Below are 25,104 nucleotides of genomic sequence, written 5' to 3' on the forward strand. Positions count from 1 at the left end.
ACCCCATACCTTACAAGTATCTCACTATCAATGAAGCAGTAGGATATCCTTATCTTACGATAGAAATCAACAAAAGTCAGTTTTTAAAAATAGCACTCTACTGGTTCTCTAAGGCACTTCACTCAAACCCAAACAACCTCCCCTGTGGAAGATTCAGATCATAACGCACAAGTCCTTGCACTGGAAAGCCTGATGGAAGAGAGATCCAGAAAGATGCTTTTTGTCTTCACCCCTGAAGAACCTACACCCAGATAGGACCAAGTCACAACTATGGAATTTTTTGTGAGTTGAAAAAGGGTGTTATCAAACTAGTGGAACGTCTAAGGCAAGCAGGTGAAATAATTTTCACAAGTAGAAGGAACAAAACAGGATGCACTTTGAGGCGACCCAAAAATTAGATGACGAGAAACAGCTAGAGTTCACGGACCATCTCCATTTCACAGTCTGCAAAAAGAAACTTTCCATTTCCCTTCAAGTAAATAAATAGATAAATGCCTGAAACAGGCAGGCTGTTTAGGCAAGGCACCTGCTTCTGAATGCTTAAGAATAATTCTGAATTATTGTGTTGCAGCTGTCAGCTCTCTTTTTAAAAAGCAAGGGAAGCAATGCAGGCTCTTTATTTGGGCAAACAGATGAGGTGTCCCTGATGTCTCAGCAACGGCCTGGTCTGAGTGCTGCAGAAAGGAAGGTACGGGGCTATAGGAACCTGCCACAGCCAGCATCTGTGACCTTTACCTCGGCCCCAGATTGGCGTGTCAGGAAAAAACACACTCACATCGCCCACCTGCTTCCCCCTCAACATTTGGACAAAGAGCAGAAACGTAGAGACAGGGTCCAGGGCTCACGCACATGGAATAGAAATGTGTTTAAGTTCACTCACGTCCTTGGACCCTGTCTGATAAATTTAAAAGGGATTCAGCTCATCTTCCTCCTTTAATGGATGGCTTGATCTGGGGAATTTAAGAAATTATGTAACTTAAGCCCTCATAATTTTGGAAGGAACACTTGAGAGTTCCATTTAATGGCCATACTTGAAAGAAGAAAAAGCCAAGGTCCATTGGAGCTCAAGATCAAGGACAAGTGAGCAGTAGAAATGGTGCTTGATTTCAGCCCTGGTGAGCTGCCCTCTGGTCCTGGGCTGACCTTTTGCCCTCTCCTCTGGCCGCTGGTGCCTGCAGCTAACTGATTCTCCGTTGACAATGACGTATTACCAGCTTCCTGGAAGAGCCCTGCCTCAGGTAAAAGGAGGCATTTCTTTCACAAAACACTGGTCCCTAATTGAATAACCATTGCTGTCCTCAATACTACAAGAGACGTGGATGGTTTAATTTTTAAATAAGTGGCAAGAAATGGTACTTACCCAACAGGCTTTTTCCTTTGCTCAACTTCTGAATCCTGTTCATTTCATTCTGGCAAGGGAGACCTAAAAAATAATTTATGAAAGTCAGTTTCCAGATGGTAAGGGATATAACCTCTAATGACCGGCTTCACTCTTGATGTTCACCGCAGACAGTGACACACCTGGGAGTGGGATCACTGCATATGCTGTTACTATGCAGCAAAACAAATTCAGGCCATTAGTGCTACTAATTAAAAAACAACCTTTTGTCACTAGGCACTCGAAAGAGTATTTGGGGGCTACTTGCATCGTATAGGGATCTTTCTTCCCACCAGCAATTCAAGCAAATACCAAGCATCTAGTAAGTTATTTCCTTGTTGACTTCCACTACGAAAAAACATCTCTTCACAGCTAAGATTTCTACGAGTTGGAAACCAGGATGAAAGCTCACTAGTAGGTACACGCACTGAATCCACAGATTGGGACAAATACTTATTGTGCCTCAGGTCTTGCTGCAGGCTTAAAAGAGGACTGGAATGGCTACTTATGATATCATGGCTTACTCCCCCAGGTAAAACAGAGGCCTCAAGAGAGAACCGTGAAGCTACGGAAGAGAGACAGGGAGTGGAGAAGAGTGAGACCGTGGCTCTGGCTCTGCCACCTCCGAGCCGAGTACTTGAGGCCCGTCTCTTGATCCCTCTCAGCCTCCAAGTCCTCAGTTACAAGATAACATGTTGTCAGGAACAAGCTTGAAACTGTCAATTCTCAAGTGAAGGGTTGATCGAGTGGGAGCCGCAGGGCTCCGTAGGGTACACGAAAGTGTGTGGTACCCTTTGGTACTCCAAGCTAAATGAAAGGCGACCTCACTAGTCCAGTTTCACCATGACCTGCCTTGGCAGATGCTGTGGCTCTGGGAAATAGGATTTGCCTCTGGTCCTCCAGTGCAGACTAGGACGTTCTGATTCTTGGGGCACTTGTACTACTACCTCTGTGTGTACCAGTGCGGGGCCTGCAGAAAGTGCCCGAACACCTGTTTACATCCATGACCCTGTGGACTTCCTGGTGCCATCTGACCCTGCTGCTCGTTCCTTGAGAGACACTGGCTATCAAATGCATTTTGTGGACTTCTGGGTATAAGATGATTTCAGAGAAAGGAGAAAGACACACCAGCTTAAAACCACCACCACCACAATGATCAAATTCCTTCTTTGATGATCAAAGGCAGCATTTACTATGACAGCTACGGAACACCCATTGACTTCTTAGGCTGTCCCACACAATGTTCTAGAACTTTGTCTTAATTTAATCTTTACAACTACCATAGGAGGTCGGTACAAGTGGGAAAGGTCAGCTTTGCCGCTGTGCAGAAACACTGAGAAGAAACTGTAGGAAATGAGAAGACTGCTCTTGAAGAGAAGAAACCTCACAGTCATTCAGGTACACGCTGTATCAGTTTACGATGAAGAAAAGTTCCGAGTGGTCAAGCCCCCTTTCTCAAATCATCCAATAGTAATTTAAAAAACTCTACTTACTGAAAGATAAGGGGAAGTGAATCAAGGCAGAGACCTACGCAAAATGCTGCAAGAAAAACAGAGGCAAGAACAGGAAAACACTCCTGATGAAAAAAAATCCCTAAGATTTCTCTAAGAAAACAGGGTTTGAATGAAAAAAAAAAAAAAGAAAGAGAGAGAGACTCTTTAAGAGCAGTTTAATGGAGAGATGCAAAAGCTCAAGGATATAAATGATATTAAGAGGAAAATTACATCATTTAAGAAAAGAAGGCTGTATGTGAAGCAGCGAAACTGATATGAAGCATCCACGGCACTGATGCCCTTGAGAAGAGACTAAAACACGGGATGAGAACGTTGTAATTCTAGGGCTCAAAGGAACACAACGTGTCTCCGGAAAAAGTGCTCATGACTGAGCAAAACTGAGACATGTCCTAAGAAATTCATATCCTTGAAAGGTAAAGAATCCTTTTGGCCTCCAGGCAAAAATGGTGCCATCACCCCTAAAAGGGGAGAAGATTAGCATGGGTTCACTTTTTCAGTAGCTGCATCTAGTGCTTAGGAGAGTAATGGTAAAGATATCAAGAAAGCAAACTATGATTCTAGGGGCGTTTATACTTAACATCTTTGCTTTTGCATAGAGGAAATGTTTTGAAACATTCAGGGACTAATTCAAGGAATCTAATTCACCTGAGACTTTCTGACATCAATTCTAAAACTGGGCAATACATGTAAAGGATAATATCGAAACCAGTCAACAGGAAAAGTTTAAAAGTGCTCTTTAAAAATTGTATTGGGCCAAAAAGCTACCTTGAGCCTTAATTATAGGATATCTACAAATGAACCATAATAAAAACAACAAGCGATCAATACCTATGGTCTGTAGTTAAAGGAGTGCTTTGGAGAAAAATTTCAGCCTCAAGGACATACATTAAAATTACAAGGAATAAGAAAGGTGGAGGTAAAATAGAACGCCCCAAACTGATTCTGGGTCAGGGAGGGAGAGCGAGAAATAAAATACTGTCTTCCCTATCGGTTAACCCAAGACAGCACAGTCATCAGCCCTTGCAGCCACCTCCAGAAAGGAAACAAAGAATACCTGCCATCTAGCAGCCATCAGACTGCAGCCCCTCAGGATGTGAAAACACAGGACAAGAGCCCCAGGTAGGGGTGGTGCATTTAAAGGAATGGTTTCAGTGAGTCCAGACCTTTGCACCTACCCATACATAGAAAAGCACTAAATTCCTTACCTTGAGATACCTAGTTGTCTGTTACTAGCAGTAATCTTTTGTTCTTACTACCTGCCCTTTGTTGTAAAACTCCTTTATATCCTAGCTCTCCCCGCCTCCTTGGACCAGTTTTCTCAAGGTTACTTCAGATGCTGCCTCCCAGGTTTAGGTCATAAGCATCAACTTTTAGGTTGTGCATATTTTTTCAGTTGACACAACCTAACATGAAGGGAGGGAGGGAAAGAAAGGAACCAATGTAAGAAAATGAGAGAAATATACAAAAATGAGAGACAACTATAATAAAAGCTCGACCCCTCTGGGATGCCATTCCTTGCCTCAGGTGGGGCTCCTGGCTTCCTCCAGCAGCTGCTGAAAGGGCAGCCTTTCCAGAGACATCGTGGCCAGGGGACCAACTCCATCTCCTGGTCAAGGAGGTAACCTTATCCTTGGGGGCCTTGGCATTACACCTCCAGGTGAAGCATTAGCACTGAGGCTTCACTTCACTCAGCCCTCACCTGAACCCTAGGGCTTAAGCCACATGATTTTGTATGAGCTCAAGCCAAAGCTATCATTCAGCTTAATGCTGAACCACTACAATCATTTCTATTGAAATAAAAAACAAACAAACAAACAAAAAACTTGGCTAATATCTACCATCGATTTGGAAGGCCTAGCTGATGTGATTAGAAAAGAGAAAGAAATGAGGTATAAAAATTGAAAAGAGAAAAAAATTATTAGTATTTGCAGGTAATATAACTGCACACCTGAAAAATTCAAGGAAACCAACCAGAATAACTCTCATAAGTAAAATGAGAATTTAGTACGGTGGCCAGGAACAAATTTAATATTGAAACAACCACTAGTGAGAAAACATAATGGGAAAAAATGGATTTCGTTTACACAATAAACACAAGGGAAGAGTAACTATGAGAACAAAATGCGCAGCTCCACTGGTTCAGAGACAGAGCCTGTTCTAGGATAAAAGGATTCAATATTACATGGCTATCGACTCTCTCTAGATTAATCTAATTTTGCCTGACTCTAAAAAAAAAACTTAGTTTTTTTTTTTTTAAATGTATGAACAGACTCTAAAATTCAAAAAGTTCACACATATAGGATATGTAACAAACACATAAGAATATTCAGGAAAATTCTGAAAAAAGATTAATGGCAGGAGAGAGTGGTCCGCTAAATAATAAAACATGTCCATTAATTAATAGGGAGAGTACCCAGGAGTAGATAGATATGCACAGAGCATATAGGAGTTTTATCTGTGATAAAGAAGCATTTCAAATTAATGAGAGAAAGATGGGTTGGTCAATCAACAACCCAAAACAAGGAGACAGCCATCTGCGGGGACCCTACTTGACTGCATAGCAACAACAAAACCAAAGTCATGAAAGATTTCGATGAATAGACAAAAACTCAAAAAAGACACTGAAAGAAACAAAAGAGAATTGCTTTCCTCCTTCACAGTGGGAAATACCTTTTCAAGCTTAACATAAACTGTATTATGGCTTCTAAGAAGCCCTAAAATAAAAGATGGAGAATTTTACTGTCTTCAAATTTCTCCCTAGTGAAAATGCACCAAGTCAAAATTGGGAGAAAAAAAATACTTGCAATACATATAACTAGAACAATTCTAACGTCTTAGTATAAAGACAAAAATACACAAGAACCTTATCTGAAGAAAATGTACAGAAACCAAAGACGTTAAGAAATCTTACAATGACCTTGAGAGTTAGGGAGCAAAGGTTTCTATACCCGTTTTACAGATGAAAAAGCTGAGGTGCAAGGGTGAAGAGACTTTCCCAAGAGGAGGACTGGAATAAGAGACTCCTTGATCATGCTCACAGGTTTTCTGTATCATGCTGTGCTCTCAGTGGGGATGGATTAGGGGAAAAGAGCCTTTGGGCCACCCATTAGATGGAAGGATGCTTTATCCTCTGGCTGTGTCCTTTTGCCGGCCTCCCCAGGGGTGATAAATGGCCCCTCCCTGCCTGCCACAGTGGCCCAGCCTCTGGGCTCCACCTCCCTCTTGCCTTACCTCCAGGCTTCTGGAAGCAGTAGCACCACTCATTGTTGGAGAGCTTGCCATCCTTAAAGGAGTCACAAGAATTGAAGAGAGGCTTGATACAGGGCTCGTACTTATCCAGGTAGATGGCGTTGATCTCTGAGTGGTCAAGCAGGAGGTCGTAGTTCATGTCCAACTTGTTGAACATCCAGCCCAGGGAGTCCTTGCAGATGGGCAGGATGCTGGTGTCAAACCCTGCCAAGGGAAGGGCACGTCTCAGCTGCCACCAAGCCATCTCTCCTGGTCTGCTCACTCCCCAGCTTTCTGCCCCTAACAGAGGGCCAGGGCCCACATCCTCCCCTCCCCAATGCCTTTCCCCTCCACAGGCTACAATCCCAGCCACAGTCTATCAGAATATGTAGTGGTGGTGGTTGGCTTTTCAATAAAACGTGTCCAAATGCACCAAAACAGAAAGGAGCATTTGCAGGAAGTGTGTTCTAAGGGAAACAGATCCGCAATGTTAATTTATCTGTGATGTAAATAGGGATTTCTCCTTTACCCGACTTGCTTGAAACAGGGGATGCCTGAAAAGAAGCATATAAACAGGATAGGAGGACTAACTCATAATATTATAAGCCATGCTTTTCAATTTAGAAAAAAAAAATTTTTTTTGAAAAACCCAAACAAAAGAATCGACTGTAAAGAGGATGGTGACGAAATGAACCGAGGTGGCACAGTCCCAAAGCACTGATTACATCCCACGGGACTGTTCAACCCGAGCAGTCTGAACATTAATGGGAAAACAAGCCAGGTTCCTGCCTCTATTCCCCATCCTTCTTTTCTGCAGTCCCCTCAAGAGATACATGACATGGAATCCAAATTGACTCAGAAAATAATTTCTGTCTTATTTCCCAGGGGGGGAAGAAAGGGGGTGGTTTTTTGAAAGAATTATTTGTTTCTACAATGGAAACTGTATGCACTCGAATAATAATACTTGGCTGAACACTCGGGACTATTGAAGACTACTGTAGCCAAACCCCAGAGAAGGCAGGTTCCACATAGGAAACTCATCTTTCTTTCAGGATCCAAAGAACCAGGCAATTTCGAAGTATTCTAGAATCTGAATTTCTAGGTCTGGTTTTATTTTCCTGAGAAAAGGATGATGAAAGCGCACCTCTGTGTTACCCTTCTAAGCATTTTATACTTAATTATCTCACTGAGTCCTTAATTATCTCACTGAGTCCTTAAAATGATGCTTTATCCTCTCTACTTTACAAATTTAAAAAACCAGAAAGCTCAAGGTTTTAAGTTATTTGCCCAAGGTCATAAAACTGTGAGGCTGGCATGCAAGCCCAGGTGGTCTAACCTTGGGGCTACACTGTCAATCCTTCCTCTCCCAGGAGTGCCTCCGCCTCGAAGGAGACATGACCCTCCTGCCTGAGGGACATTCAGTTGGCTTGGGTGCCAAGTTTAGGGATGAGTCATGCAGTGACTAAAGGAGGATCCTGATGGGGTCCATGGACCCTCCAGGGGTTCTTACCTACAGCCTGTTCCTCGGAAACCCCCATTTAGTCGGCAGGATACAAGGCAGGGCAAAGCGTGCCCACCCTTAAAAGCAGAATTTTTACAAGAGGGTCTTCACTGTCCAGCAGCCAGTCAACTAAATGTCGCACCTCGGCTCTGAGCCCTTAAAGAAGCCTGTGCTTCTCCTCCTCATCAGAGCCTGTAAATTAGACTCTCCTTGAGGACAAAGACTGCCTCATTCCCTTCTAATCATCTGAGCCAGCACAGGCACACACTAAGTGCCCAAGAGAAGAATTTGTCGAGAGAGGTTTTCTAGCAACTGCAAGGCTTACCCCTTCAAACATAAAAATCTTTCCATTTGAAAACATATTCCTGGAGTTCCCATTGTGGAGCAGCAGAAACAAACCTGCCTATCCATGAGGACAAGGGTTTGATCTCTGATCTTGCTCGGTGGGTTAAGGATCCAGCAGTGCCATGAGCTCTGGCGTAGGTCACAGACACAGCTTGGATCCAGTATTACTGTGGCTGTGGCTGTGGCTGTGGCTGTGGTGGAGGCCTGAAGCTTTAGCTCCCATTTGACCCCTAGTCTGGGAACTTCCATATGCCGTGGGTGCTGCCCTAAAAAGAAAAAAAAAAAAAAGGAAAGAAAATGTATTCATTTTGACATCTTAAAGTACCTCTTAGAAAAGACCCTCTTTTTCAAGAAAAGAGATGATAGGACGTAACGGGCCTCCTCTTTGACTGAAGGTCGTGACTGAACCATCTATGACGATGATATCCTCAGGGGCCACTGAATAAAGGAAAATCATTTACTCTGACACTAAATGGCTCCGCACTTTTGTGCAGAATATTTTATGTAATAGGCATCAATGCCATAGGATATTACATTTAATGCCACAGGATATTAATGCCATAGGATATTACATTTTAATACATTTTAATACATGGGAAAGGGAGGATTTAATACTGCTGGCTGACTGACCACCAAAAAGAAATGCCGTGCTGGCTGGGAAGCAGCCTCAGGTCAAGCCCACCCACACCTGTTTGGAAGGTTCTAGAAAAGAGACACCTGCATCTGATACCCAGATGGGTGGAGAGGGAACAGAGCAGTCCTCCTAGTTGGCCCAAGGTCCTGAAACCTCCAGGGCTCCACAGTTGCTCCTTCAGAACTCCTGGACTGATAAAAACGTCTTTCCCTCCTGTGCCTTGTGGGGCTAAAACCAAGTGTCATTCTCTTTATATCCTTTCACTTCAAGTGCTTCAGGACATCAAACCTAAAAGCCTCTTTGGGGACTCAATTTGCTTGTGACCAAGAGCGGGTCTTTTGCAGGCTCCCCGGCTGTCAGCGGAAGGAGCCTCCTGGGACCCGAGGCTGCGAGGAGCAGCTCTTTCACGTAGATCTACGCTTCGCTGAAAGGCTGTCCAGAAGGCCCTGGGCTCAGCGACTCCCGGCTGATCCTGGGGAAGAGCTTCGGAAGACTGTCTGTGAATTAAGTGCCCGTGAACTCCCAAGGAAGCCACTGGCAGGAATGGAAAGAAGCAGTCTTACCACCCTCCTCCTGCCCACACATCCAACCACCAGGACCCACTCTTTGGACACTTAGCATTCGCTTCCCAGAATCTCTCTTTCCCTAAAAGTAAAAAATCCAAACTGGTGACAGAATTGTCCCCTGGGTCAGCATTTTCTACCAGTATCTCCAGCTGGCTATGAACAGCAAAGAATGACCCAGAAATTACAAAGATTGTTCTCATTTGGGCCGCACACCAGACGCTGGTTCAACTCTGGGTCCTGTCCGTTATCAGTGTCGCTTCTTATCTACTTAATTCAATCCAAGAGCGTTACATTCAGGCATCCCGCCCACACAAGTGTGGGATCAGGAATGGGGTAAGATACTCTCTGCTTTAAACAACATGTGTTTTTTATATTTTGACAAATCAGTATAAAAACCGTTTCACAGAAAAGGCTGTGGCAAAGCTCTATGTCTCTGAACAATTGTATGGTTGAATAAGATGCTAGGCCACCCAGCCACAGTGTCCAGAAGCTCTCCCCTAATGGCCTTTGAGTTAAAGGCAGTGAGAGAGTCCATCAAGGTGCAAACATGCAGACCCACTCCAGTTTTCTCTCCAGCTTATCAAGAGGCTCTGAGTATCATCTCTGCCAATTCATGGCTGGCAGAAGGGGACACTTGTCTGGGAGAAGGTCTACAGACAACAAAATGCAATCTGACCAATGTTCATCAAGATAAATGATCAAAGATGTTTGCTACAGTGTTGCTTTTAATAGCCGAACCTTAGGAAGTAATTTAAAGCTCCCCAAAACTTGTCTAGTTATATAAAGGATACTGTATCTATAAACTGAGATTCTGTGTAGCTATTACAAAGCAGAATACTCCTCAGCAAGAGACAGATACTCATAGCCATGATCAAGGAACACCATAAAACGGTTTGCAAAGTGTGCATGTATGCATACATATCCACAGAGACATATATATATTTTTTCTATGTGGCAAGGAAAAAAATTCAAGTACATGCCATGACGTACTTACAGTTGTCAAAATGGTGTGGTTCTATATATTTTTTTTAACTGAAGTATAGTTAATTTGCAATATTGTGTTTCAGGTGCACAGCAGAGTATTTTGGCAGATTATACTCCATTATAGGTTGTTACAAGATAATGGCTATAAATCCCTGTGTTCTATAGTATATTGTTGCTTATCTATTTTACACGCAATAGTTGGTTATTTTTATATCTTCATATATACTTAAATGTATTTTCAAAAAGATCTGCCCCGAACACATGATAATTCTGTAGTCAGACTTTAAAAAATACAGGCTGTATTTTTTTGATTCTAAGGCATTTTCCTCTCCATATTTTCATAGTTCCAAAATTGGGGCATATTTCAAGTCAGTGTATGTTTAACTTGGTATTCTTTCAATAACAGTGTCTAGGGGTGGTCAGTCAACAACATCTAGTAACTGAGGAAAGGTGGTATTAAAATGAAATAAGTTATAAAGAGTAATGCAGTCTTACTGCCTTGGGCTGCGTCGGAGCTGGTGGGCTTGATGACTCTGTTGGCATCCTCATGAAGCGCCCCGAACCAGTCTTTGAGCCGGGAAGCGAGGTTCCTCAACTCCTTGTCCGTGCAGGCTGGAGAAAAGCAGATGGAAGACACAGTGAATTTGTGGGATCTCGCCTCTTGTGAGCTTATCTGCCCTCAACATGCGGTACCATCAACAAAGCCAAGCTCCAAACAGACCTTCCTCTCCAACCAGGATTCAGCTGCTTTCCCCACCGTGGAAACGCCCCAAGGATGCTGCGGGCACAGGGAGAGTGTGACAAAGCAAGGGCTGAGGCTCTCAGGGCAAGCAGCCCTGTGCACAACTGAACTTGGACTCCTTGGAGCTGTGAAAGCTGGGATAGCCTCGCAGTCACGCACCAGCCTCCCAGAGACCGCCCCGGGTCCCTTTGGCCAACCTGATCATACTCGCTAGTGCGGTCTGCCAGAGATCATATTTTCCACTGAACTCATGCCAAGAGATTAACACTTAAGAATGGCTAATGCTCTTAGGGAAAGGCTGCCTGGGGCACACCTGGGGACTCTCAGGTGTGCTTTCACCCACATTTGGGCTTGTGGATGTTGGCTTATTTTGCTGGCTTTTGAACAGACTCACTTGACTTTCGCCTATGGACAGATGGATACCTTCTCCCTGGAAGAATCCTTTCTTTTTTCACTTTTTAGGGCCACACCCAAGGCATATGGAGGTTCCCAGGCTAGGGGTCCAATGGGAGCTGTGGCCGCTAGCCTACAGCACAGCTACAGCAACGCAGATCTGAGCCATGTCTGTGACCTGCACCACAGCTCATGGTAATGGCGGATCCTTAACCCACTGAGTGAGGCCAGGGATCGACCCCGCATCCTCATGGATCCTAGTTGGGTTTGTTAACTGTGGAGCCACAGAGGGAACTCCTGGAAGATTCCTTTCTATTTGCGGCCCATCTTTAAGTATCCAGTTCATCTCTTAGGGTATGACAGAGTAATTAAGGCCAAGGAATACTCCATCTGAGAACAAGAAACAAATCCAGATGGGTGGGTGGGGTGTTTAACAGTCTCATAGCAAACATTTAGGGTGGGGGAGAAATCACCAATGACGGATGATGCTACAGAGAAGGCAGATGACTTTCTCTGGCTGCCTGATTTTAGCCTAATTCTGGATCCTGAGACTCTGGACAAAGGGTCCAGGTCTATGGGCTATGACCAAAGGCAGAGAGACTAGCACTGCATTTAGTGGTTGTTCACGTCTGAAGGAAAAGAAATCAGAAACCTGAGAAGCCAATGTCCAAATAAATAAAAAGCAATAAAGAAGTGTGCCTCATGATTGTCACTGTTGCTAAATTCTAATGCTGCAGGAGTCAGGCTGCAAAGCCAAGCAAAACACCATGACAATGCATAGCCAAGTTCTGAGTGTTTTATGGCACTGACAAGACATGGATTAAGGCCAGAATCTATCAGTGCAGAGAGACCCCAGCAAATGCAGGGTCTCCACTGGAAGGCCTGGGGGCACGCACGAATGAGCAGAGGGTCCTACTCAAACTCTGATCCCAGCTTCAGTCAGCACAGGCTCACTCAACAGAGGTGATCAGCCCCATCTGCCTGGCAAAGGGATGAGTCCTCTCCAGGAGAAAGTGGTATTATACAGATTCTCTCCTCATTTTCATAGTCCATGTCTGTTTCCAGGAAAGTCCATCTTTGCTGAGCCTGGAGGTTGGTACCTGATGGAGAACAGGGCCCAACTTCACAGACCTCAGGCAGGAAAGGACTCTTGCCTTCCGTCTGAGGGCAGGTGAACAGACCCAGGCTGGCTCTGTCCAACCTCACTGTGCTCATTTATAGCTGCTGCCTTGATTCCCAGGAGCCAGGCCCAAACTCTATAAAGCATGATGTGTGTGGCCACTGCTTATACTTCAAGACAATATTTGGCTTTCAACAATCAGGACAGGACTATATTTTATAATTCCAGCCAGGGTATTCCATGGTGGCTCAGCGGGTTAAGGATTTGGCATTGTCACTGCTATGGCTCAGGTTTCTCTGGTGGCTCAGGTTGGATCCCTGGCCCTGCGACTTCCACATGCTGCAGGTGTGGCCAAAAAAACCTCAGAAAACATGAGCCAGGACATGGCCCTGAGGACTGTCTTGACAGGCAGTGGGGTGTAAAAGCCTGGAGTGAATCCAAGCTCTACCACTGACCAGCCAGGTGACTCAAACTTAAGCCACTTATTCTTTCAGCACCTCTGCTTACCCATCTCTAAACCCCAAATATTATCAGTTAGACAAAGGATAGAGAGTGCTTAGTGAAGTAATTATTCAGCATGTGTCAGCTCATTTTCTTACCACTACTATTATTTTTCTTCTTAAATTGAAGATTCATAGGTAAGTTTACAGCAAATGTCACAGCATTCAGAAAACCAGTAAGATAAATGCACTGCAACAAAACTGGCTTGGCCACATAGGAAACGGGAGAATGTAGATACCTGTGCTTTCCAATAGGGTCACCATTAGCCGTAGGTGGCTATTTTCATGTAAATTAATTAAAGTGAAACAAAAGTTTAAAATTTAGGGAGTTCCTGCTGTGGCGCAATGAGTTAAGGATCCAGAATTGCTGAAGCCATGGCATAGGTTGCAGCTGCGGCTCAGATTCAGACCATTTTTTTAAAAAGTGAAAATGTACTTCCTTAAGTTGCATCTACCCCATCCAAGTGCTCCGCAGTCACACTGCCTAGTGAGTGACTCCATGCGGGAGAGCACAGGTACGGAATATTTCCATCATGGCAGAATGCTGCATGGGGAGTGCTAGAGGAAGTTAGCTGTCCCCCTGCAATTGCTCGTATCTGAAGGTTCATCATGATATCCTGACAGCGAAGCCTGCCTCTGGTCGTCCCCTTCACTCTTTGAGATGAGCTGAGGAAGGAGATCAGGAGCCCTGCTCAAGCTGGGGACCGGCATCTCCTACTCAGCCACGCACACAAAGAGGAGGAGGAAGAGGACCTGGGGCTGATGGCGGTGCTGCCCAGCCCTGCTGGGTACCAGGACCGGACCTCAGGAGCATCCCTCGGCTAACACATTGATCGGTCGCAGCTCAGAGCCTCTGGGGAATAGAAGGCCCCCTTTTCTGACTTTTCAGACAGTGCACAGCTCTAAACAGGAAAGGACATGGTCTGTTTTTCTGGGGACAATGGGATGCGGGCTCTATAGTCAATCTCCCATTTGAAAATGGCAAATTAATAGCATCTATTTCTTCCTGATTACCATGCACACCATCTATTCTAAGCGTTCCTGGAGCAGAGAAAATTGCCAAGTCAACTTGCAAAGGAAATGAATCCCCATCTCACACTGCAGGATAAATTAGTCAGTCATGTTTAACTAAGCCCTGACAGCTGTGCAGGTAATCTGTATCTTTAGAAGACGGCTGAATTTCCCACCGATTTCCCCAAGTATGCAGGCTTTGGATGGCTGATGGAATCGGGACTATGAGTCTTGAAGGAGCAAATCTGTGGCTTTGGGAGAAGTCCTCAAGCAGGATGCCACTGGCCTGGACAGAGAGAGATTAGAAAGCCAAAACGGAGATAGGAGGCACTCAATTACTGGGCCCTGTTCACTCACAGTGGCCTCAACAGAATGGTCCCTACGAGGAGGAAGTCAGGCACCATCTGCCTGGAGCCAGATATGTCCCACAGGGAAAAAATAATCAAAGACGACAGCCTGCAGAGAAGTATTTGCTCAGATTTGGTATTCTAGCTCTAAGAGGCTGGCAATGGGAGACAAAGGCTTGCCTTTTAAGGTGCCCATTAGAGCCCCCATAAAGGTAGGAAAGGAGGACTAACGTGCTCCAAAATAGGGGACCCAAAGGGTACCTCCCACCCTGGGCTCCTTCCTGGGGGAAATTTCTGTGTGGAGAAAACCATGAAACTACAGCCACCCGCCATCCCACACTCTGCTCCAAGGTGGACACATCCCTGTGATTTTCTAGAGGGGTGTCGGAGGGTCTATGACTCCTGCTGAGAGAAGCAAGGTCCTCATGCCATTGGCATCAGATTGGGGGAGGGAATGATGGTGCAGTCTTGGGAGAGGAGCTGGCTCACTCAGGAAGGCCAGGACCTACCCCCCCTTCACTGCCTCACCTTTCTGAGTGGTGAGCGCAGCCAGGGGCCTGCCTCCCTCCCCCTCTCCATTCTCTTCTCTCCTACCCCCACCTCTGGCTTCGGCTCACTCGTAATTGCTCTCAACCTCCCAGGCATCTCTGCCCAGCATCCCACCCCTCAGTCTTATCTGCTCCCTTGTTCCTGAGCTACTCATCTTTCTTCCATGATCTCAAGTGGCTGATGTGTTGGCCACATGCCTGAGATCCACTGACTCCCTGTAGTCAGAGAATGGCCCGGCCAGGCACTTGTATCCTCAGGGCAAACATCCAGGATTGACCATCCCGGACCCCCACACAAAGGTCCCTGCTTCCTGCTGTCTCCACTGCCAGCCCATGGCGCCACCATGACCTCCCACTGGGAAAACAGTAATAGGCTCCCATCGATCTCCCAGGCTTGCCCCCCACATTCCCTTTGCCGTCCAGCAGCCAAAGTGACCTTTCTAAAATGGAGATTTGATCAAGTCGCTTTCCCACTTGGTTACTCCAGAGGCTCCCAACTTCGGGGCAGGCAAGCCCTAACTCCTTAAGGTGGCCTGTGCGACCCGTGGGGTTGGCCTCTGCCTCTATTCTCTCCTGCAGGACCTTCTCCATCTGCCCTTACTGTCCTTTCCACACACTGCTCCCCGGGGGGCACACCTCTTCTCTTTCTCGGGCTAATGCCTGTTTCACCATGAGATCTCTGCTTTAAAGGTATTTCTCTTTGTCCCTTTTACATGCTTCCAGCATCTTGATCCTGAGATGCCACTCACCACACCTGTAACTTCTGGCTCAGTGTCCATCTCCCCTGCTGGATCACAGCAAGGTAAAACACAGCACCTTATGTGCTCTGCTCCTGGCTTGAAGAATGCTCTCAGTGCATCCTTATTAACTGAGTCTAATAGCCCTCTTTTTGCCTTTTTCAAACTTCAATTCGCCCATCTGCAAAATGGCGTAATAAAGCTTAGCTCATAGCATCATTGCATGGAATGGGATGAAATAATATCAGAAAAACATAGCTCACAGCTACTGGCGTCCAGCAGGGACTCGATAAATTGATGTTCCCTTCCCATATCCCAATTGTCTGCAGTAATATGTCAGAATTTTATTATTATGCTTTTTTTTAAAGCCTGAGGAGATGCCTGTGATATGAAGAATGACATCTCTCCTTTGCTTATTTTGTAGGTAGGTCAGTACAAGTCCATGAGACCCAGGCTGCGATATACCTCTGCCTTCATCCTGGTGGAAAAGCTCTGTGATGGGAGGAGCTGGTCTGGCTTCCCCACGCCTACATTCTCAGCACTTACCATAAGGATGGATACATAGTCATTCAAAATATATGTACTGAAAGAAAACAGACACTGACACGCTGGTTACAAACTCCCCAAGTCAAACAGCTACCCAGGGGCAGAGAAAGATTGGATCTTGGCCATTATCTTGTTGTGCTGGCCCCTGGGTACTGGACCCACTTTTGGATGGATTGGGTTGTAGGTACTAACTGAAGCAATTAGTAGACGTGGTCCATTAACCAACACTGGGTTGAAGAAAATTGAAACATCAGGCCCTCAAAGGTAAAGGAAGCTCTGCCGGCGATATAGGTAAGACAGTGGGCCGAGTATCAGAAGGTGGAGGGAGCATGTCATGCCTTCATCAGCTTGGGTGTGGGAAGAGTGGTCCTTTGGAAGGACTGCGTCCAGCCTGCTGCCTTCCTGTTACGTTCCCAGATGCATGCATCATTTGTACAGCCACTGGGGCTTCATTAGAGAAAAGTATAGACACAGTGTATTACTCCAGATGCACAAGTGGCAGCTCCCTCCCCCAGGAGAGCACAGCACTCAGGCAGAGAAGGGCCCCGAGATTTTGGTGCTCTCCTGGTGGACCTTCCCTGTCTGTTTGGAAAAGATGAACAGAACACAATAAACAAGTGTAAATAAGGTACATGCAGCCAGCCTCCATGGAAGGTGTATAGCCCTGGGAAGAAAATGTGATTGCTTTTTCTACCTGGGCACTCCCCCCTCCACCAGGCTTGGAACTTTAAGGAGTAGTAAGCTAGACTGACTTTGAATGCATACCGTGTCCAGACAAAGCCAGGAGTGCCTCCTGAGCAACCCAGCTGATGGGACAGAGAAGGGCACGCTGGCCAACATCCTATGGCAGGAAGTGGTGATGAAGTCACTGCTGTGCTAGTGGGGTCATGAGAGAGGAGGGGTCTCTCTGATCTAGAAGTGTTTGCCTATGGAGAAGTGAGACAGCCCAGGGAAGTGGGGAAGAGGGGATTGCTCCTTCACTGAATGAGGGTCAGTAGCCTGGCTCTGCCCGCCTCCATCACCCCAGCTTCCCCAGCCCCTCACTCTTCCTTCACACAAAGCCAAGAACTAGTGAGGAAGGCTCAAAATAGGTATTGGTGTGGGAAGGGAAGAGACAGGAGCTAGGAAACCTGTGCTTCTTTGAAAGGTGCTCCCCAAGGTGATGGCTGGTATTGCAAGCTGTCCTCAGCTTATTGCTGGCTCTGGGGGCTGAATGACAGTCTATAAAGCCCTCCTCAAGGATTAGAGAAGGGAAAGGTAAGGAAAAGACCTGAGATATAAAAATATGTAGGAGAGGAGTTCCCGTTGTGGCTCAGCAGGTTAAGGACCCAAAATTGTCGCTATAAGGATGTAGATTCAATGCCCAGTCTCGCTCAGTGGGTTAAGGATCCGGTGTTGCCACAAGCTGTGGCACAGGTTGCAGATGGGGCTCGGATCTAGTGTGGCTGTGGTTGTGGCGTAGGCCAGCAGCTGCAGCTCCGATTCAACCGCTAGCCCAGGAACTTACATACACCGAGGGTACAGGTTTACGAAGAAAAAAAAAAGTCGTAGGAGATAGAAAAAATAGAGGTGGGGACAGACTATAGACACTCTGTATTCAGAGCTATAGTGTGAATATCTAACGAGTGTGCCAAGCACAGGTCTGTGTGTTATAAATCCTCACTGAAGCTACATTTGAACACCCAATTGGGGACGTCTGAAAATGGCAAATCTGACACGTAGGCGTTGTAGGAGATCTGTAAACCTCTGTCAGGGAACCAATTACTGCTACATTCTTGTAACTCATGAAATCTTGCAGCTAAAGTGCCAAATGAGAATACCATCCCGCCAACTGTCACACAGACCCTCTCCCCACCGACCTTAGCCTCACCAAAGCTTAGCTCAGGCAGAAGCGACTATGAAAACAATCACAATGTCACTTAAACTTCAGTGCCTCCGAAGGTAATTAAAGAATTGGACCAGACCGGAGCTCTCCCTGGAGCAGGCTGGAAGGCCTCTCAGAAATGGAGACTGGGTGCTAGCCCGTTCAAAGTAATCTCCGTCAGTCCTCCTAGGTGCTGTTGTGCATAATGACTTAATCAGAGCAGCACTGGATCGATGCACTCAGAGTGTTTGCAATTAGCATCTCCTGTAAAAGGTCCAGCTGAGACGTCTGCAGAGCAGAATGAAGTGCTGGGCAGAACTTGGAATGGAGAAGATACAAAGAAGCCTTCCTGAATTGCCTCGCCCAGGATCCAGCCTCTTCCTTCTACCCTGGCATCCTCCTGCTGCCGGGAGCCTCCAGGCACACCAAGCTGCCTCATCCCAACCAGCCGGGCCCCTCAGGCTGTGGAGTATCTAGCACACAGCATGTGCCCCAGTGCTGGGGGTACATGTGCAGGAACACTGAGAAGGGGGTGCTGCACTCCACAGGGGCTCAAAAGACAGAGAAGGGGGGCAAGGCTCTAGCTTCAGTGGGAACGTGGGTATGGATAAGCTGGCACTCAACTAGGTGAGGGCCGATTCTGCCTAGCATGGTTTTAGGAGCAGTAAGCAGCCATTCTGCTTCAAAAGAATCCTGGGGAGATGAGAGAGAAACCAGGCTCCGGGGAAAGAGCTGAGCTCAGATGCCAGCTTGGCCACTCCAGCTGAGACTGGACAGGTGACTTTTCCAACTGTCACTTTCCTCCTCTGCAGGGTGGAGGTGAGGACAGAACGAGCTCACAGCCTCACGGGAGGAACGCATGGGAATCGTCTGCAGTGTCCAGCACGCGCCCTGAGATGATCTGTGTGCGCAGATCCAGCCAGCAGAAAGGTACAGGAATCCAGATCCTGCGTGTGGCAGGTTCACATGCAGTGACCCCCAAAGCCAGCTAGCGCGATCTGGTTCTCCTCTGTTGTTTCTCAGAGAAGGTTAGGCGACACCTCCAATGTCCTACAGATGATCAAGAGCAAAAGTGACATTCAACCCAAGCATTCCCGGTTTGGCGTTCACTTGGTCTGCTCACACACAGCAAAGGAGCGCCTCCTCCCCAAGTTACAGAGCACCTGCTGGAATGGGGGGTCAGACCCTCACACCCCCACCCTGAATACGCAGGAGTCTGGCACTGCAGTTAAGAGTTCTGGCCTCTGGGTCTGACAGCCCTGGGCTTGAATGCCAGCTCCCAGTATACAAGTGATTGTTTTTCACCTAAGTCATTGCTCTTATCCAAGCCTCTGGTCTTTCACCTGTACAATGGGGATGTTAACAGTCGCAACCTCATGGGCTTGTGATAAGGAGTGACTGTGAAAATTTAGCTTTTAAAACCCAGCAGGCAGCCACGGCCAGCCGCCTTCCCTTCTGAGGAACCTCAGGGGCGGGGAGCACCTCCCCTTGGGACGCTAAGAAATACACACCCAGCCGCGGCAATTGTTATGACAGCAAACACAGTCAGGGCTTCCCAAGGGGATTTTTAAAGCATATACAAGATGAATCCCCATTTCTAATTGGAGATCATCTAACAGAGATTTGAGCCAAGTTGCGCCTGCTCAAATTAAATTGTGCTATTATATGTAATTCCAGTTTTTAGTCTTCAGTGCCTAAAACATCATTATATAAGCATGTTCTCTTATCCTTAGAGATTGCATCATTTTATGTAAAAACATGCATGAGCAAAGGAATCAGGGCCCCATTGTTCAGGAGCTTGCTGATAAAGTCCTTCTTAGAAAGCTGTCTTTGAAAGACCTTAAAATACTGACATTAAACTGGGAGGAAGAGGAGTTGAACTAATTAATGGTACAACCTACAAGAAAGATGGATAAGTTTTCCTATTAAACCCATTAAGACTATTCTTAGTGACCTGATTTGAGAAGACTTTAATGTTTCTCTTGATTCTAATGATAATCCTTCATGTGGAAAAAAACTACACTTAGATCTTGCACAACATTTGCAAATGCGTATTCGTGGAGTTTGCACTTACGTTTTCCGCCCTGAATAATCTAGAGCAGGGAGGTTAGTTCGATGAAATAAGCTCTTAAAGCTTCTGACAAAATCCACAGATTTTCCACAATCCAGAGTAAGACAAAATATTGAATATGTAAAATTGGGGTTAAAAATGCCAACTCTGGCGTTAATTGTGTTTCCTAGGCGGTGGGTAAGCATTTACCTACGTGGGAACCTAGAAGAGATGAGCAGTACTGCAGAAATTAACATCATAACTGGCAGTTCCTGGGCAACCAGACTTCCTAGGTTCTCAGTGAATCAAGACAAAACTGGAGAAATGTTCATTCCTGTTCTCACCTAAAATCAGCAACGGCCGGTACTTCAGGACAAGATGAGAGATACAACCTCCACCTGGACGTCTGAGAGCTACAGGTGATCCAAAGGTTGGGGACGGTCAGTCCCAGAAGGTCATCCCACTGCAGAGGGGCAGACTCAACACCGGCAAGTCCCTCTATGTTCTGTTAATGTAGGAGCTCAGAGGGCTGGTGACAGTCAGAAAATGCTTCCAGCAGGAAGCAGGACTTGAGCCGAGGCTCCAGTGCGTGGAGGATTTTGAAAAGGAAAAGACATTCCAGGCTAGTCTTGGAAATAATGAGGAAGTAAGCTGTAGTGAAGGGACTGTGTGATTTTTTTTTTTTTTTACAGCTGATTTATATTTGAATTAGCTCTGCTCGAATTAAACACACTAACTTTAGCATAATTAGCTCTAATTCTAAATCATAAACATATATAAAAATCAAACATACATAAATATGTGTGTATCTAGAAAATCTCCTGTATATCTGCTCAAAGATATTTCACTGTATTACACATTCTCTCAATGCTTACATACATTCCAAGGACCATTTTATGGCCAGCAAATACTACTGCAGGACTGACAAACGAGCCTCTATCCGCAAGAAGTTTTAGTGACCGAAAACATATTTTTAGGGCCATACAAGATGAATCTCCATTCCTAACTAGCAATGTGTGTCCAATTTAATCTGTTCAAATTCAACATTCAAATCTGGGCATTAACAAACATAATTTGTTTTTGAGTTTTCAGTACCTAAAGTACCAATTCATGCATGCATGTTTTTAATCCTTAAACATGAGATTAAATTTGCTGTTTCATAGGACAGGAAGCCACAAATGATGGGTGGACGACCAAAACTGCCAAGCTTGGGATGGCGAGCTGATCCTGCTGGCTTGGGTTGCGTATGGAAGCTGAGATGGGCTCTTTAATTTGGAGGTGAGAGGGGACATTGGTACACTCACATTTGCAGGTTAGGTGGGCACCGAGAGTGGATTTAGCCCAAGCACAGAGAACCACGGGCTCGTCTCAGTTCCTCCCCACATCTCCTCCCCACCCCACTGCCCCCCCCCCGCCCCCAGCCTAGAGTGGGTGGTGACATGGGCCTGTGGACTGACTGGAAGGATGGTAGCACATTCCTTCTTGTGACCAAAGGTCCGGCAGTACCTCCAGCGTCCTGGAGTCCAGGTAAGAGAGCAGAGGGCGAAGCTGGAACTGAAAACTCCCACTGGGAACTGAGGCCAGGACAGACTGATCCTGGAGAAGCCCAGAACAGATGCCCCCTGGCATCCCCACTCTCTTGCTTCTGGTGGACAGACTGATAGAGGATCAGGAGAAATCAAGCAAGGTCTAAGGAAGAACTGCCTCCTGAAACCATAAAGGGTGTCCTGAGCTAGTCCAAGTCCTTTCACGTTCAGTGTTTGACTCACTGCTCTTTCCACCCTCCAGGCTGCACCACTCTAAATGGTCTCCACCCTACCCCCGAGGCCTTAGGGCACGAATGGTTAGAGTGGCTTGACATGGTAAGAATATGGGGTCCAAGCCCCAAGGGACCTCCTCTAGGCTCACAGAGGACCTTGTGACTGGCACAAAGATAAAATAGTAGCTACTTCTATTTCTCTTTCTAGAAACACTTGTATATGTGAACAGAATTGCCTCTTTAGAGATCTGCTATCTACCAAGGCAGCACGATATAGCCAGCAATTTCTCTTCCCCCTCCTAAATATCATATATAACCAACAATACCAGCAGAAAAGTATCATAAATTCCATTTTCAGTAAAACTAGAAAAGAGATACAGTCCCTAGCTTTGAACAATATAGCAGAAGCCACACCGATGGAAAGAGAATACCCAGAAGGGCCAATAAAAACATCAAAAATGTGTTTCTCATAGGTGAGGGACTCCTCCTGAAATGACAGACCAACATGTCCTGTTCAGCAAGAACTAAGGGATCTGAAGAAAGGACAGGGCACAGATCAAGCAGAAGCTGCCCAGGTAGAAAAACCAGTAAGAAAGCAGGAAAAAAGCAGTGGCCTAGGGGCAGCAGGTCAGCATTTTTCTTGCTGTGAGCAAGAGGTGCTGCAAAGTGCAACTTTGATCAAGCAGGAGAAATGGAGACAGCTGCTGAGAGAAACCTTCTCAGGCCCGATTTGTTTCATGGAAACAGAAAAGAAACAAGGAGCAGCCATTTTTGCAGGAAGCTGCCTGTCACTGGTGACTCACTGAAGCAGAGTGCCTTGGCATTGGGAGGCCTGCAAAAAGAGACAGTTTCCCCTCCTTCCATCCGCAGGCCTGCCTTTTGAAGAGGTAGGCCATTCAAATCTAACTTATTCCAGTACTATTTTTTGAAAGATGTTGTCACGTTGATATTATATATATATATATGAACTATGATAAATATATATATTATTAAATACATAAATGTTATTTATATAATAATTTATGGAAAAGAGCAGCAAAGCAAAACTTACCACAGAACACTCAGCAGAAAGATGGAACAGGTGAAAAGGTAGACCGCATAGAATCCCATGAATTAAACAATCCCTTTTATGAAGAAAGACAATAAAATGGTGTACGAGGACCCAGAGAAGAAGAACAATAGAGGAGATGGTAGGTGAGCATGTAAGTCCCAGGGAAGGAGTAGAAAGAAAAACCAAAAGCTTCATCAAAGAATGAAGCCAAATTGGAAGACACATAAGGGAGGCCACTGTGGGGAAACCCACTAAGAGAGATGTCAGAAATAAGAAGAGTGAACAACATGAAAAGTAAATAAGGACTTAGAAAGGATTAGAGAGCAAATGAGAGAGAGAGGAGGCAGAGCGAATCATGTGCCTCTGAAGAAACAAACAGAGACAATATGGACATTTGTGTACAATTTATTAAACCATTCCTGAAAGCAAAGAAGAATTAGCCAGGGAAAATCAACCTAGAATAGTTGGTACCAAGACCTAGCCTAATGAAGTTACTGGATTGTAAAAATGAAGACATGGTGATTCAATAGCAGAAAAGAAAGCCAAGTAACTTTCCAAGCCAGGGAAAAAAAAAAAAAAAAAGAAAGAAATAAGGCTGCCTTCGGATTTCAGAACAGCAATATCCAAAGCCAGAAACCAGTAGAGCAGTATGTATAAGATACTCAAGAAAAGAAAGTTGATACACCAGGATCTCTTAAAATACATGAAATTTAAAAAGCAAGGTGCAGAACAGAATGTCATGTGCCTCTATCTCAGTTAAAGGCAGGGGAATAAGAAAATGTATTTGTATTTACTCCTGCATACATTAAGAACCTCTTCAAAAATACATAGAAAAATAGTATCAGTGGCCTCCGTTTGGGGGCAGGGGAGCTTTTCCCTCCCACTGAGGTGGGTAGCAATGGGAGAAAGAAATCCTGTATTCCTTTTAATGCTTTCTAGATGGGATGTGCAGGTACAGCTCTTCAAAAAATTAAGATCTATCTCCTGGTCTGTCTCCCCGACTAAAATGTACACTCCCTCCATCTCCCTCACTTGGCTGCGTCCTCAGCACTGAACTCCAGTTGGAAGCCACACAGGTGAATGAATGGACAAATGTGAGGCAGGCCAGTAGCTCCGAGGTGGCAAAAAGCTCCAGGGACAGGACTTCACGTGCGAGCTCTGTAACTCAGCAGAGTTTGCACCCCTCCTTCTGTTCTCATGCCACCTGCTAACATTTGTCTTTTTAACCCGAAGGGAAAACAATAAGCCCTAAATGCAGATTTCCTTAATCACCATGATCTGTGCTGTTCTCCATCCTGCCTTGTGACCTTGGGCAGGTCTGAATTCAATTCTGGCTCTCCCTGAGTCAGACACTCCAGGGGACACAGGGATGATTAAGACATGGCCCCTGCCTGGCCCTCAGTCTCCCTTCTCCTTATTTGTAAAAGGACAACATTCTCCCTTCACTCAGGTGGTGGCATTTTAATGGCAAAGACCTTTCTCGCAGAATGCTCTCTGCTGGAAAACTAAGGCTCAGGTCAAATACGTGTTCATCTGTGAACTCCTCTCCCCAACCCACCCAGGAGGTTTCAGCTGCCCTGCTCATGGGGTGTCCCCAGCACCCTAGAATTAGAATTCCTCCTGTCTCTTCTATGTCAAAACCTGTTGTTCCTTCTGGATTCTGGGCCAGGGCAGCAAGGATTCTGCCAGGGTCACGGCTGTACTTACCCCCAGTTTTCAGCAGTGTCTGGCCAAAGGTAGGCATTGCTGTGTGTTTGCAGTAAACACACAGGAAGTAATCTGAATGGTCTCAGCTAAATGAAAACTGTTCCCATCAGTATAAAAGTACCAAGAAGAGGTCAGGTAAGAACATGCCCGTGTGTGCATTTGAGGATGAGGGGGAGAGTGACAGGCACCACCAAGGCAAATAACTTCCTGCAAAAAGCAGACCGGACTTGGGTGGGGGAAGAGGCAGGGAGAGAGCCATGGTTCCCTGGTGTTATGATACTGACTCTATACAAAGATGCACCGTCTTAGTGAAGCCCCAGGCAGCCTGGGGTTGGGGGGCAGGGTGGTGATCCTACGACCTCCACTTTGCATTTGGGAATATCAAGGGTAGGGCCTTGCCCATTCTCACTGCCTCTCCCCAGCACACACATGTCAAAGCCAAAGTTGGCATTTGAACCCTGGACTAAATGATCCTAGTCCATGCCCTTCACTCTATCCACACTGATGGCACTTATCGGAAGGATGGCCTGATTCCCCCTGCCCAAGGAAAGGAATTACCAGAAAGTTTGGCAACTCTGA

The 25,104-nt window shown here is 45.8% G+C and overlaps 1 protein-coding gene across 1 annotated transcript in view; it reads right to left on the bottom strand.

Moving 5' to 3' along the window:
• The window catches only part of SPOCK1 (SPARC (osteonectin), cwcv and kazal like domains proteoglycan 1), a 509,504-nt gene that overhangs the window by 11,885 nt on the left and 472,515 nt on the right, over positions 1–25,104 (bottom strand). Inside the window, exons 7-9 of the mRNA XM_047778695.1 lie at positions 10,646–10,762; positions 6,124–6,345; positions 1,361–1,423 (exon numbers count right to left, since the gene is read on the bottom strand). Coding sequence (XP_047634651.1) covers positions 1,361–1,423; positions 6,124–6,345; positions 10,646–10,762 — 402 coding nt within the window. The remainder of the gene's footprint in view (positions 1–1,360; positions 1,424–6,123; positions 6,346–10,645; positions 10,763–25,104) is intronic.

Source organism: Phacochoerus africanus, chromosome 4 (genome assembly GCF_016906955.1).
Source record: "Phacochoerus africanus isolate WHEZ1 chromosome 4, ROS_Pafr_v1, whole genome shotgun sequence".
Taxonomy (NCBI): domain Eukaryota; kingdom Metazoa; phylum Chordata; class Mammalia; order Artiodactyla; family Suidae; genus Phacochoerus; species Phacochoerus africanus.